This window comes from Cyanistes caeruleus, unplaced genomic scaffold, assembly GCF_971803275.1.
Source record: "Cyanistes caeruleus unplaced genomic scaffold, bCyaCae1.hap1.1 HAP1_SCAFFOLD_183, whole genome shotgun sequence".
NCBI lineage: Eukaryota > Metazoa > Chordata > Aves > Passeriformes > Paridae > Cyanistes > Cyanistes caeruleus.
The window spans coordinates 49,414-63,592 of NW_028255971.1; the positions used below are offsets into that span (position 1 = coordinate 49,414).

Here is a 14,179-nt window from a genome sequence, read left to right on the forward strand (position 1 = left end):
AAAGAGGCTGAACCGCTGGATGTCTTAAAATGCATCCAAACATTGCATAAGGAAAAAGGAAAAGAACTCATGGGTTTGGGAAGACGAGGAGGGATTTTGTTAACAGCACCAACAGAAGGAACAATTGTTTTCGGAATGCTCCCACGTGGAGTGACAGAAGAAGTCACTTAGTCTTTAGCTCAGGTTTGTTTGTCCAAGTAAAATAATAATAACAATAGCAATAACAATAACAATAATAATAACAACACAATAATATATATTTATATATATAACTAAAAATCGATAATGTGAAATAATGCTGACAATTCCAATTTGTTACCTTTGGCTGCTCACTGTAACACTAAAACACCCTACAAAAAAGGACTAGCAAAGACCCAAATGTCAATGGTAAACTTTGTGAATTGTATACAAGGAATAAAGGAGGAAGGGATAAAACTGGCTATTTTTATAGGGTTTGCCGATGCTGTGATGTGGAATGCTTTGTCTGTTCCTGGGAAAAACAGTCATTAAGACTGCTGGGTTTTTCATGTAACACACTATCTACAAGCTGCAGGATTGGTTGAACAATTGTTAAAAGAGCAGTTGATAAAATGAGGAGATGGGAACCTGTCCCGGTGGAGAACCCATCTCCCAGATGGGCTCCATGCCCTTAACAATGGGCCCACTGGGAAATGGAAACCCCTGGGTGTGCACGGCTGCACCCAATTTGCAAACACAGCCATGGACAGTGAGACTTGGACTGCCTGGGAAATTGTTCTGACTGTGATGGCCCCTGCCAGGGCCACCCCAGAGGCTGCAGGGCTGGACCTTCATGCACTGGAATTCATTAGGAGAAATCAGAAGCAAATGACAGTTTACAATACAGGAATAAGAATTCAGATGCCTCCAGGACACTTTGGTTTGATAACTGCTCATTGGAGCTTGGCCTTGCAAAGGGTTCATGTCATGGGAGGAGGAATTGATGCAGATTATCAAGGTAAAATTGGAGTAAGTCTGTTAAACAATAGTGAACAAGATTTGATTCTTCAACCCCATGACAAGGTAGAAGAAATATTGATATCGCAATTGAAAAAATAATTGTGAAGAAAGAATATCCACTTCAAATTGCCTCCATTTGTGGATAAAAGGAGTTTGGACCCAGCAGTCCTAATAAAGGAGCCAGAGTGTGGGTCCAGAGGCCAAATGGCCCTCCCAAGCCAGCTGAAGGAACAGCTCTGGGCAAAGACAACACTGTTTGAATCCTGAGACCTGAGCAGGAACAATGGGAATATGTCCCTGCAGCCAAGTGTTCTCTGCCAGAACAAGTCGATGGGATGGGATATTGTTTTACAGACCCTGCCAGACCAAATCTCCCTGTTTGCCCCAACGGCCCCTTTGGAAAATGCTCAGATCCACGGGGCGCCATGTGAAGGCTGATGTGACCCTGAGGGACTTCCACACCAATTCCAGACAAGAGCCTGGCTGTCCCTCAGGGACTGGGACCCAGCACCTCTCCTGCCAAAGGGAAAAGGACCCCAGCAAGCCTTGTTAGCCACAGACAGCGCGGTAAAGCTGAACAGCAAAGGACCTTGGGGACATTATTCTGGAATTCAAAAGGTGCCAGCTCCATGGACAACAGAATTATTGTTCCTAACGTGAATGAGGGTGAGGAAAAAGAATGAGTAAGCTTGTGATGGTAAAGCACAGAAATCCTTTCACATTGTGGCCTCCAATTAGAACAGGGCTTGGTTTCTCCGGAAGGGAAATCTCAGTCAATCCTGTAAAACTGATAATTGCATTCCTGTGTTCCACAGCACAGTTTTCTGTCAGTGTCCCTGCACTGGATCCGTTACGAGTCAGAGCCCATTGACAGAGTTTTGGCCACCCCACAGGGTGAGCCCTCCGAGGGAACCCCATTCCTCCCAACCTGAGCTGAGAACATACCCAGCAATTAGTTACATTGAGTATTTTGGCTACTTTGATCTTTAAATTTTCAAAGTAATTTGGATGACTAATGCCTTGATTAAATTCAGAGGTGGTTCTGGCAAACAAAGATCCTGGCTGACTCTCAAGATACAACTTACAGGTGTTGGGGGTTAGGTGTCCTTTATTTTCTATTTAGTTCTGGCTTGCCTGTGGAATTTTTACTCATGACTTGCAGGGAAAACTTAACTGCGGGTACCTGGTGGGTGCTTGAGGAAAAACAAAGAGTTTGGCTGGGCCCAGGGGGGGAAGGGGGCAGGAAAAGGGGAGGGTGGGGACAGTTTGGTGTCTTCTTCAGCTTCGGAGAAGAACACTTTGGGTGCAGAGCTGTTGTGGTGGGGAGAAGGGAATTTCGCCATCACCCAGATGGAGCTGCTGCTTCTTCTCCTTCTTCCCTCTTCATTGGTGGCCTCGCACCCCCTGTCCTGCCGGGACGTGTGGCAGTGCCAGCCACCGCCACGGAGCTGCTGATCCACCTCAGCCACTGGCCCGGGATCTCAGCTCATCCCTGCTGTTCCAGCTGAGTGTTCCTCTGAGCTCTGCAGGAGCACCAGCACTGACTGCCAACCCGAGGGGGTTTGTGAAACAAAGCCTCTCCTCCATCCTTTCCCGTCTCAGCCCAGAAAGCTGTCACGGGGTCCCTGGCTCTGTTTTCTTGCTAACGCTGTAGTTATTGTTGTTTGTTTGCCTGGTTATAAATATTAGTAAAAAACTGTTATTCCTATCCCCAGATCTCTGCCTGAGAGCCCCTTGATTTCAAGATTATCATAATTCGGAGGGAGGGGGTCTACATTTTTCATTCCAAGGGAGGCTCCTGCCCTCCCTAGCAGACACCTGTCTCTCAACACTGAGACATTTCCATTAGTAAATTTTACAAAGTTTTCAATAAAATTCTTATTGATAAATTTGCCTCCATTTCATTTCTAACAAGCTGTTCCTAAAGATCCCGTCAGGCTGTCTTAGATACTTTGGGCAAGGGATTCCTTCCAAGCTGGGCCACTTGGGGGGGGGATGGGGGCGGCCCCAGGGCGGAGGGCAGGGTGTGCAAGGGCCCTTTGTGACACGCTGCAGCACGGTCACTGTGGGATGGTGGCAACGGGAGCAGATGTCAAAGGGCCCTTTGTGACACGTGCTGCCATAGGAGCTGGCGGTGACAGGGCCACGCCACAGTGCTCGGTGCACGCGACGGGTCAGGACGCGCCAGAGCGGTGCTGTGAGGAGCCCCCGCACAGCGCACTCCTTTGTGTCGGACCTGGAGCTTTTCTGAAGCACTGTTCCTACAGGTGACCTCGAGGCCAGACCACAGGTCTTGCTGACCTGTGGCCTTGCTGAGCCTTCCTTCTTAAGGTTCTCTTGAGGGCAGACCGTGGGACTTGGTGACCCGGAGCTTTTCCGACGTGTCGCCCATCCCTGCAGTCTCTGCCCTTGAGACCAGACCACAATCCCTGTCGAGGAGCCTCCTGTCCTTCTGGCAGGAGCCCTCAAGACCCAAGTGCAGGACTCGCTGTCTTGCAATCTTGCCAGGACTTGAGTCTTGCAGGTGCCTTCCAGGCACGACTGCAGGACTTGCTGACTCTGAGTTTTTCCGAGCCATCTCTCCTGCAAGCAGCCATAAATCCAGTCACTGCCATGGAGCAGCGACCCCCAAGAGTGCCCAAGTTGGCCTGGCTTGAGGAGGAGGAAGAAGAAGGCTCTGGAGCTGTCCTGGCACAGGAGTCTGAAGAGGTGCAGGAGTTCCAGGCACCACAGGAGGGTGAGTTGCAGAGCTCAGCCTTAGGGCTAGTGCCTGTTGCCAGCTTGGCCCCATCCCATTACATGCCATGCCATCCCCTGGTGCTGTTCCTATGGAAAGGATTGGAGAGTCTGGAAGATTTGGAGCAGCGACCCCCAAGAGTGCCCAAACTGGCCTGGGTGGAGGAGGAGGAAGAGGAGGTCGAGGAAGAAGGTCCTGGAGCTGCCCCAGCACCAGAGACCGAAGAGGTGCAGCAGTTGCAGCCGCTGGAGGAGGGTGAGTGGCAGAGCTGGGCCACAGGGCTGGTGCCTGCGGCCATCTTGGCCCCATCCCATCCCATTGCATCCCATCTCATCCCATCCCACACTGTCCTGTGGACACACACCCATGGACAGCACAAAAAAGGGGCTGGGGCTGCCCCCGCAGCAGTGGCCGTGCTGCATCCCCTGGGGCATCCCGGGACTGTCCCTGCCTGGGGAACGCAGGGCTGGGCTGTGCTCTCCGGCCTCTCCCGCAGCCCCTCAGCTCTGGCTGCTCTTTGCCAGATGCAGCCATGGACGGCACACAAGAGCAGGACACCGCCCGTGGCCGCTTCCGCAGAGCAGCGCAGGTACCTGCAGCCATCCCAACCTGCGCTGGGCCTGCTGGCACTGCTCAGCCCAGCACCGCACTTGGAGCACTCCATGCAACTTCCCTGCCTTCCTGCCCTTCTCCTACAGTTTCTTTACCAATACATCAAGAGAATTGGCAAGGAAGACACCAGACCTATGGACACTGAGGTCAAAGCATCCTCAGAGGTCTTGGTAGAACAGAGCAGCGCTGCCCAGCTGGATCTGCTTGTAGAGACGGCTCTTTTCAATCCAGAGCAAGTAAGCAGCCTGTGGCCAGCCTTTGATCCTCCAGCAATTGCTTGGCTTTCCCAAGCCACGCCTGCTGCTCACTTGGAGCTTTTGAGGCCATGGCAGCGTGCTGGAAGAGAAGCACTTGTCTGAGGAAGAAGCTGGGCACATTGCTGACTCCCTCTGCTGGCATTCCAAGTCTCCCTGTGCCTTCTCCAGGTGCCCGGCGTGGTGAGGTACATCCACCAGTGGCTCATGGCCAATGAGGCTGCTGAGCACAGGATGGACTGGGCCCTGATGCAAGTGGCCGAGGCAGAGCCCGATGATGTGGCCATCACTCTCCTGCGGGTGGCCCCAACGTGTGACAGGTATGGGGCCCAGCTGCCCCGGGGCCTCAGGGCTCCCCAGCCCATCACCCTGTACAGCCCGGCCCAGGGCTGTGAGCAACACAGACTTCCAGGGCCCTCTGGCTGCTCCCTTTGCCAGCCCTGCTACAAAGTCGGCCCCCGAGCCCGCTGCCGTGCTGCCAGCCTGCCCCTCAGGGGCCTGTCCCCACAGGGCTGGGCTGCCTGGCTGCTGCTGCCGCTCAGGGGCAGTGGGCACAGGCAGAGCTGGCGGCCAGCTCAGCTCCCCGCTGCTGCCCAGCCCACGGTGCTGTGTCTGACCCCGCAGAGCTGCTATGGCCATGTGGACGACCATCTTGCTCTCGCCCTGGATTTCAGAGGAAGTGACACCGCTCCTCATCAATGTGGTGGGGAGCTGGCCGCAGAAAAACCTGGGCACCTCTGATGGGGACAAGACGGCTGTCTTTTCCCTGACTGTGAGTTTCTGGAGCTGGCCTTTGCTCACCGCAAGGCCGGCCGCCTCTCCAGCAGCTCTGTTGCCTCCTTCCCCCACTGCATCTCCCTGCTTCAGGCACTGGCCACAAACCTGGCCTAGGGGCAGCTTCAGGGCCACCAGGCCCGCTGCTCCCCCTGCGTCTCCCCCGGCCTCTCCCTGCCACGCTCAGGCCCTGCCACACGGACGCCCCGGCACTGAGCGCTGTCTCAGGCTGCTTTGTCCTCTGCAGGCAACTCTGGTGATGTGGAAGATCCTCCAGGGGCCCTGTTGCCCACAGATCCTCACAGTCTATTTCCCCCGCCTCTTTGTGCATCTCCTCTTCCAAACGTACTTCAGTACTTTGTATATGACAGAGGACGTCCATACCTTCTGGAAGGAATGCCAGGAGCAACACGGCCTCTCCACCAGCCCCAACAGGTGCTCCATGCCACTCCTCCTGTCCCTGCCACTTCCCCAGCCTCACAGCCAGCGCTCCCAGCGTCACCTGGGCTTTGCTGTGCACACAGGTTTGCAGTGCAGACCCTGAAGGCCCTGCTCTCCAGTCTCCACTTGGAGCATGTGGTGGTGGCAATGGAACGCAAGCGTGGCTGGGACACGCTGCTCTGTGCTGACACCCACCACTATGCCGTGGGTCTGCTGGCCAGGTGAGCCCCCCTTCTCCCCACTGCCTCTGACGTTTGTGCCCCCTGCCCGGGATGCCCCCCACAGTCCCCGTGGCCATGGGCCTGAGGACCTCGTCACCGAGGGATGGCCAAGGAGACTGCAAAAGGCTGTGAGAGGAGGGTGCCCAGGAGCAGCCACATCTGAAGGGCCCAAATACCCTCACAGGGTGCTGGGGCAATAGGACAACTGTGTCAGTCAGTCCTGGGAGAGGTTTTTTGCACCCTTGCTGAGACTCTTTCTGCCATTTTCCGCCTTCCAGGGTAATGCGCCGTGCATCCGCCCACTTGTGCAAAAGCATCTTAAGCTACCTGCTTGAGGTGCTCAGCAAACCGTTGCCACACTGGGATGTCTCTGCCATGGCATTCCTTGTGGAGGTGAGCCTGATGGCCAGCACTACCTCGCTCAGCTCCCTGCCAGCCCTGTCCCCTGGCATAGCCACAGCTGCCTGGGATGGCACCCGCGCCCTGTGCTGCTGCCTGGGCCCAGCCCTGCGCACTTCCAGGCTCCTGCCGGCCAGCTCCCCTCTCACTGCCCTGTGCCTTTCAGCTCCTAGATTGCCTGGACTTGAGTGACTGTGGTGACAGCCTAATGGAGATCTTGTATAAGTACCTGTGGTACAACTCCACAGAGATGCATCACCAGGTGCTCAGGGCTCTCCTCCTGCTAAAGGACCGTCCCTCCATGGTGAGAAGGGGGCAGCAGCTGAAGCCGTGTGGGCAGCATGAGGCTGGGCAATGCTGTCACTTGGCCTTGGCTGGCCTTTGCCTTGGGCGCTGAGGCAGCTCCTCGCAGCTCTCCTGCCTCCTGCTTCAGCTGCCCGAGTGCTTTGGGACAGCCCTTTGGCCTCTGGGCCCTGCGGCAGCTGCCCGGGCTTTCACACCCTTGTGTTCTGCACAGGCCGAAAGAATTCAGAGCCTGACAGGAAGACTAGTGCACCTCCTGTGGGACTTGGACAGTGACCTGGCCAGGATGAGCATTGCTCTCCTGAGCTATATTTTCCTGGATGAAGAAACCCCAATATCCTGGCGCAGGGCCCTGCAGCTGGCTGAGCCGCTCCTGAAACTCCTGGACAATGTAAGGCTCTGTGCCCCAGCCACGGCCACTGCCTGCTGCCCGGACACTTTGTGCCCTGTGCATTTGCAGGCCTGCGCCAATGTGGGCCACAAGAAGCCAATGATGAGGTCATTTTTCCCTCCTTCCTTTCATACAGCCTGATAGCCAGGTGCAGCTGCTCTCCATGTCTCTCCTTCGAAGAATGATGTCGTCGGCAGAAGAAGAAGGAAGAAAGCCCCTGAAGGAACGAGTGTACCAGAGCCTGCTCCCACTCTTTTTCCACTGCCAAGATGAGAATCGGCATGTGGCAGAGGTGAGGACTCCCGGGCTGCTGCTGCGCCTTGGCAGGGGGCTCAGCTGCCTCCTGCCCTGACGCAGGCTTGCAGGCTGCAGCCTCCTCCAGCCCTTGGCACTGGGACACTCCTGTGCCCTGCCTTGTGGGGCCATTTGCGGCTCTCTGCTGCTCCCCAGGCCTCTCGGACAACGCTCCTTCGCGCGGCTGGCTTTCTGAAGAGGCCAGACCTGGAAAAAGCTGTGAGGAAGGAGAAGCTGTGGAAGTTTGCCAAGCTCGTGGTAAGGGCGGGCTGCAAGTGCCAGCCAAAGGCTAGAGAAGCCCCCTGGCCCCGGTGCTCAGTGTGTGGGGCTGGCAGCTGTGCCCCTGCCCACTGCTGCAGCCGGGGGCCGCACGGCTTCTCAGGGCTGGCCGGGCACGGGAGGCCGGGACTGGCCGCAGGCAGCAGCGCCCGGCCGAGGGACAGAGCCCGCGCCAACCCTTCCCTCCTGCCGCTCTCTCCAGCTGGCAGACCACAGGATCCCCTTGGCCCAGCACCTGCGCCGGGCCCTGCAGTACCTGCAGGACCCACAGGAGACCCTGCGAGCGGCGGCCATCAGGGTCATCGGTGAGTCCCGAGCCCGGGCTCCCTCCCCGCCCCGCCGCAGCTCGGCCCCGGCCCCGGCTGCTGCCCCGGCCGCGGCACCCGGGCCCGGCGCCCTGGAGCCCCGGCTGCCCTCGGGGCTGCTGCTGCCGGCCTCTGGCAGCCGTGCCCTTGGGCTGGGTTAGGATGCGGCAAGGGCCCGGGCTGAGCCCTGCCGGGGCAGGAGGCCGTGTGGCCGCAGGGCTGGCAGCGCCGCTGGCAGGGAGCTGTGCTGCTGGGACCCTGACAGGCTCTGTGTTCTCAGGGATGGCCGGGGAGCAGCTAAGGGGGCAGCAGGCAGAGCTCCAGGTGTTGTGCAGAGGTGAGCCACGGCAGCGGGCTGACAGTGGTGGCTGTCGGGGGCAGCTGCAAGCCCTGGCCAGGCTGTGGAGGGCTCTGCTCCCTGTCCCGGTGAGGGACGGCGTGGGCAGAGCACAGTGAGATTTCAGGGCCACGTGGGGCATTTGTGGCCAGCAGCTTCGGGCTGACCCCCTTGGTCCCTGCTCCCTCCTGGTCAAGGCAAGAGCCGGCTGGCATGGCCCTGGCAGGGGGCTCTCGATGGGCCCCCACAGCTCTGGGGTGTGACCGTGGCTCTGTTCGTCTCTCTTGCAGCCCTCGAACGCCTGACGGAGGACAGAAGCGGTGCCGTGTCAGATCTGGCACTTGAAACGCTGTATGTCCTCCGGGCCATCCAGAGTGCCCGTTACTCCATTCTCCAGAGGATGCAAGACCAAATCCTCAGGGCATGGAGGACACGGCCTCGTCTGTCGGGCCTGGGCTGGCTGCGCTGCTGGAGGTGTACTCAGAGCTGACCTGAGAGGCTCTGTCTTCTGGGGCCACATGGGCCAGCCAGGATGTTTTTTTTCATAAGGGTTGTTCTTTTCCTTTTTTCTCTTCTTTTTACTATGTAAATAATGTAGGATATGTTAGGGCTGAGAGGCTCTGTCTTCTGGGGCCACATGGGCCATCTGTTAGTTTTTGTTTGATAGAGATTGTTCTTTGTTTCGTTTCCATCTAGTATGTAAATAATATAGGATATGTTATAAACCACAAGAGTCCCAAGACCTTTCTTTTGCTGCCCAGGGTGTGCGGGGCATAGGGGAAGAGAGGGAAAAGGGTTCTTGTGTTCAGCAACCTGCCGGGGCGTGCAGTGGTGCAGGGGAAATGGCCAGAAGCCCCTTGGCCTTTGGTGGTTGTGCTGAAGCCACAAGCCCTGTGGCAGGCAGGAAGCGCCATCTGTGTCCTGCTGCCCGTGTGTTGCTGCCGTGATGGCTGAGGAGCTGCTGGAGCTCCTGTGGGGCTGCGGCGCTGCTGCCGGGCCAGGCTGGGGGAGCCCCTGAGGGCACGGGGTGCTGGGAGGCCGTGAAGGGATGAGGGGCTGCGGAGGCCCAGACGGGACAAGGCAGTGGGAAGGCACGTGGGGGATGTGTGAGGGAGTGGGTGGCAGGAGGTTCCAAGGGGACAGAAGGCCCTGGAGGAGCCGGGGTGGTGGGAAGCCCTGAGGAATTGGGTGTCAGAGGCCATAAGCAGCCCCCGGGCAGCCGCCTGGTCCCTGACACCCGGCTGCTCCGGTGCTGTCCCAAAATGTCCCCCAGGCCTGCAGCAGAAGGCCTGGAGGCTGGGACACCACCCCAGCGGGAGGGTGGGGACAGCCCGAGGTGCCCAGGCTGGGCTGGCTGGGGACATGGAGGGCAGGGGGTGCTGCCAGGCCACGGCCACTGGGTGCCTCCAGGAAGGGGCAGTGGGCAGAGGCAGGGCTGGCCGCCAGCCCGGGCCCTCGCGGCTGCCCAGGCCACGCTGCTATGACCGAGGCCCCCCTGACACAGAGCTCAGGGCCCACAGAGCTGCTGCCACCATGGGGAGGGTGGCGATGTCTCCTCCGGCAGGGCTGCCCAGTGGCTGCTGCCCAAGCGGCTCTGGAGCCCACAGAAACAGCAGCAGAGTGTGCCCAGGAACAGCAGCAGCCCCAACGTCAGCACCTGCGCACTGAGGCGTCCGCAGCAGCCGGGTGCCAAACAGGGGGAGGCTGTGGGCACAATTGCCTCTGCTTTGGCAAAAGGCTTCAGCAGAGTTGGCCACAATGGCTTTCTCTTCACTTGCAGCCTCACAGCAACGCTTGCCAGCTTCAGCTGCAGCCTGTGCCCGTGACTGACTTGGATGGCCGTGCTTGAGGGCGAGCTCGCCTTCCACACTCAGGTGCCCCAAGGCAGCGGCATTGGCGCCATCCTGAGAAAGAGAGAGAGAGAGAGAGAGAGAGAGAGAGAGAGAGTCTGATGGGGCAGCTGCCCTCCCTCTCGTCTGTCCAGGCACCTTAAAGACACATGAAACCAAATCCTGGACTTGCTTGGAACAAAGGAAGAAGCAGCATGTGCTGAAAAAAGCAGGGACTTACACGGCTCAGTTTTGCTCTCCACTTGGGCAATCCCAGAATCCCTGAGCACTTCGTGTTGCAAAGTAGCATCAACATCATCCAGTCTCCAAGCACCCTGCCATGGGCACAGGTGGTGTGCAGGCACAGGTGTCACTAGAATTGGGAGAACACTTTTCCATGTTGACCTTTTCCTCTCCTGGATTTCAAGCAAAGATGAAAACATCATCTGGTGAATGACAGGTGAATAGTGTAGCTCACAGAACGAGGAGTAGGAGTCTCCAATGGCCCATGGTGTGTCCATTCAACCATTGTTAGATTGTCCAGTTGGAGCTCAGCGTGGTGCAGCCCGGGCACAGGCACCAGGCTGGTCCATTTCAGCATCCCAAAGTCTTGGTGGCTCCCTGTGCACCCACTGTCTCCTGAATCCATTCTTGAACTCCCAGTTACTGCTGTGCAGGACATGAGAACACAGGAGCAGCTTGTTTTGCTCATTCTTGCCTTTGCTGCTCCTGCCTAAAGGAATCATCAGGACTATATGCTGATGGAATGGGATCGCCGAACAGCAGGGACTTTGTCTCTAGAGTCTAAAACTAAAACCTTGTCTGACTGTTTAGACACTCTAAAATCCAGGGTGAGAATGACAGCTTTGGTATGGAAGAATCCTAGAAATCTTGACTTGTGATTTTTCTAGTCAAGGATTTGAATGCCAATGTGGAAACTACCAAAATATTCAAACTTGTTTTCATTGGCAACCCCTTTGAAATGGCATCAGCACACCTCCAGGGGACAGGGTATGACAGTGGGGACAGTACTTGGCAGCTCATGGCTTCAGATGTGGGAGGTAAATATTTTGCCTAGGTACAAATTGAAGTTCAAGTTTTCCCATGGTTTGGATTGACTGGTCATTGCCTGTAACTTTAATCAATGCAAAAGGATGTAAAAGCAGAGTTTCTGGAGAATGTGCACTAGGGAGGGAATAGGGAGAAAACCTTGAACACAGCCAGCAGGCTCTGGAAAAATCTAAAAAATTAAAACTAAAAATAGATGTAGCTCTGTGACTGTCCAGGCGGGACTATTTGTGTCTGGAGGTGATTGTAAAACATTTTAAAACCTTAGGAAATTCGGGAACTCAGGAAGAAAGTTAGGCTTGCTAAAGATTATGTGAAACCGTACCTGTGTAATCAATATATGATAAATGATAGAATTGTTAGATGTGATTAGATATAATTATTGTTTAAAGAACATGAGGAACAATGTTAGGGGGCTGAGGTGGGATAACGAGAAATCCATGCTTGGGTAAAAACAATGCATACAATAGAACAATGTAAGTTTAATAATTAATATGTAAGTTGTATAACGATAGAGTATAAAATATGTTCAGCTCAAAACCAAGATGGGTCAGATTTGGGTCTGTGTACCCCTGACACCCAGAGCTCTTCAATAAAGCACCTTCATATAATCATTGTGTGATGATGTATGTTCCAGATCTCTAACAATTTCATCAGATTTTACTGGAATTGTGTGGGACATTTCTGGAATTTTGTGGATTTTTTTTGTAGAATTTTGTGGGATATTGATGAGATTCAGGGAAATCTGGGATTTTTCTTGAACGTTGTGGACATTTGTAGACATTTTGTGAGATGTCGCTGGAATTTTGTAATGTTTTGAGAAGATGTAAGGAATTTTGTGTCATTTTTCTGAAATTTTGTGGAATTTCTCTAGAATTTTATGGGGTATTGAGGAGATTTTGTGAGATGGTTCTGGAATTTTGTGGGATATTGAGTTGATTTAGGGAAATTTGTGGGACTTTTCGTGAATTTTGTGGACATTTGAGGAGATTTTGAGGGATGTTGCTGTAATTGTGTAGGTTTTGAAAAAATTTAGGGAATTTTGCGAGATATTTTCTGGAATTTTGAAGATTTCTCTGGAATTTTGTGAGATTTGGAGGAGGCCTGAGGAATTTTGAGGAGTTTTTCTTAGATTTTGTGGAAATGGATCGAGTTTTTTTGAGATGTTGCAGGAATTTAGATGAGTTTTGAGAAGATTTAGGGAATTTTGTGATATTTTTCTCGAATTTCACGGGGCTTTCAAGAATTTTGTGGGATTTTTCTTGAATTTTGTGGAAATCTGTGGAGATTTTCTGAGATACTGCAGAAATTTGGTTCGGTCTTGGAAAGTTTAAGGAATTTTGTGGGTTGTTTCTGGAATTATATGGAATATTGTAAAGATTTAGGGGAATCTGTGAGATTTGTCTTGAATTTTGTGGACGCTTGTGGACATTTTGTGGGATGTTGCAGGAATTTGTTTGGGTTTTGAGAAGATTTAAGGAATTTTATGGAATTTCCTGGAATTTTGAGGATTTCTCTAGAATTTTGTGGGATTTGGAGGAGATTTGAAGAATTCTGAGGGATTTTTCTAAGATTTTGTGGGAATCTGTGAAGATTTTGTGAGACGTTGAAGGAATCTGGTTGGGTTTTGAGAAGTTTTAGGGAATTCTGTGGTATTTTTCTGTAATTCTGAAGGGCTTTTCCAGAATTTTGTGAGGTTTTTCTGGAATTTTGTGAAAAATTGTGAAGATTTTGTGGGATGTTTCAGGAATTTTGTGGGATTGTGTGGGATTTGGAGGAGACTTGAAGAGTTTTGAGGATTTTTTCTTAGATTTTGTGAAAATTAGTGAAGATTTTGTGAGAAGTTTCAAGAATTTGGTTGGATTTTGAGAAGATTTAGGGAATTTTGTGGGATTTTTCTTGAATTTGCTGGACATTTGTGGCAATTTTGTGAGATATTTCTTGAATTTGGTAAGGTTTTGAGAAGATTAAGGGAATTTTGTGGAATTTTTCTGGAATTTTGTGGAGCTTTTCCAGAATTTTGTGGGACTTGTAGGAGACCTGAAGTATTTTGAGGGACTTTTCTTAGATTTTCTGGAAATTTGTGGAGATTTTGTGGGATGTTTCAGGTATTTGGTTGGGTTTTGGGATGATATAGGGAATTTTGTGTGGTTTTTCCTGTATTTTGTGAACATTTTCTGGGATTTTTCTGGAATATGGTAGAATTTCTCTAAAATTTAGTGAAAATTTGTGGAAATTTTGAGGAATTTTGCTTAGATTTTGGGGAAATCAGTGGAGATTTTGTGAGATGTTTCTGGAATTTGGTAGGGTTTTGAGAAGATTCAGGGAATTTTGTGGGAGTTTTTTGCAATTTTGTGGACATTTCTACAGACTTTGTGAGATGTTTCTGGAATTTGGTAGGGTTTTGAAAAGATTTAAGGAATTTTGTGGTGCTTTTCAAGAATTTTGTGGGATTTTTCTTGAATTTTGTGGATATTTGTGGTCATTTTGTGAGATGTCTCTGGAATTTGGTAATGTTTTGAGAAGATTTAAGGAATTTTTTGGCATTTTCCTGGAATTTTGAGGAGTTTCTTTTGTATTGGTTTAGATTTGCTAATTTCATTTTTCCGGCTAATGCACCCAATAAATGTCGTGTTTTAGAGGCAGTAACTAAAAAATTACTTGAAAACTCACTTATTTTTTGCTGTGAGATATGGATTAGAGCAGGAGAAAAACAGGCTTAAAACTTAAAAGGAATAAAGAAATTTTATTAACAAACTACAAGAATAAGAACACCAGAATAAACCTCCAGAAAACCCTTTTTTTCCCCCACTACCGAACCATTCCCTTGTTCACATGGCAACATAGAGACAAAAAACCTTGGAACTTTGGTGTTTAAAATGTCCTAATTCCTGCTAGAGTCTTTTCATCAGTCTTTGCAGAGAAACAGAAGTCTTCTTCTGCTGATTTGTGGAGTT

At 52.5% G+C, this 14,179-nt stretch overlaps 1 protein-coding gene across 1 annotated transcript; it reads left to right on the forward strand.

Annotated features, from left to right (window-relative positions):
* The first annotated feature begins 3,084 nt into the window (after positions 1-3,084).
* LOC147645719 (maestro heat-like repeat-containing protein family member 7) lies at positions 3,085-9,053 on the forward strand. The gene is made up of 16 exons (XM_086874274.1): positions 3,085-3,715; positions 3,815-3,970; positions 4,240-4,304; positions 4,414-4,563; positions 4,753-4,901; positions 5,206-5,353; positions 5,603-5,790; positions 5,880-6,017; positions 6,296-6,410; positions 6,583-6,720; positions 6,934-7,110; positions 7,247-7,402; positions 7,561-7,662; positions 7,886-7,988; positions 8,269-8,325; positions 8,616-9,053. The coding sequence occupies exons 1-16, from the start codon at positions 3,592-3,594 to the stop codon at positions 8,813-8,815; spliced, it is 2,166 nt and encodes a 721-aa protein (XP_086730400.1). The 5' UTR covers positions 3,085-3,591; the 3' UTR covers positions 8,816-9,053.
* Positions 9,054-14,179: the final 5,126 nt, after the last annotated feature.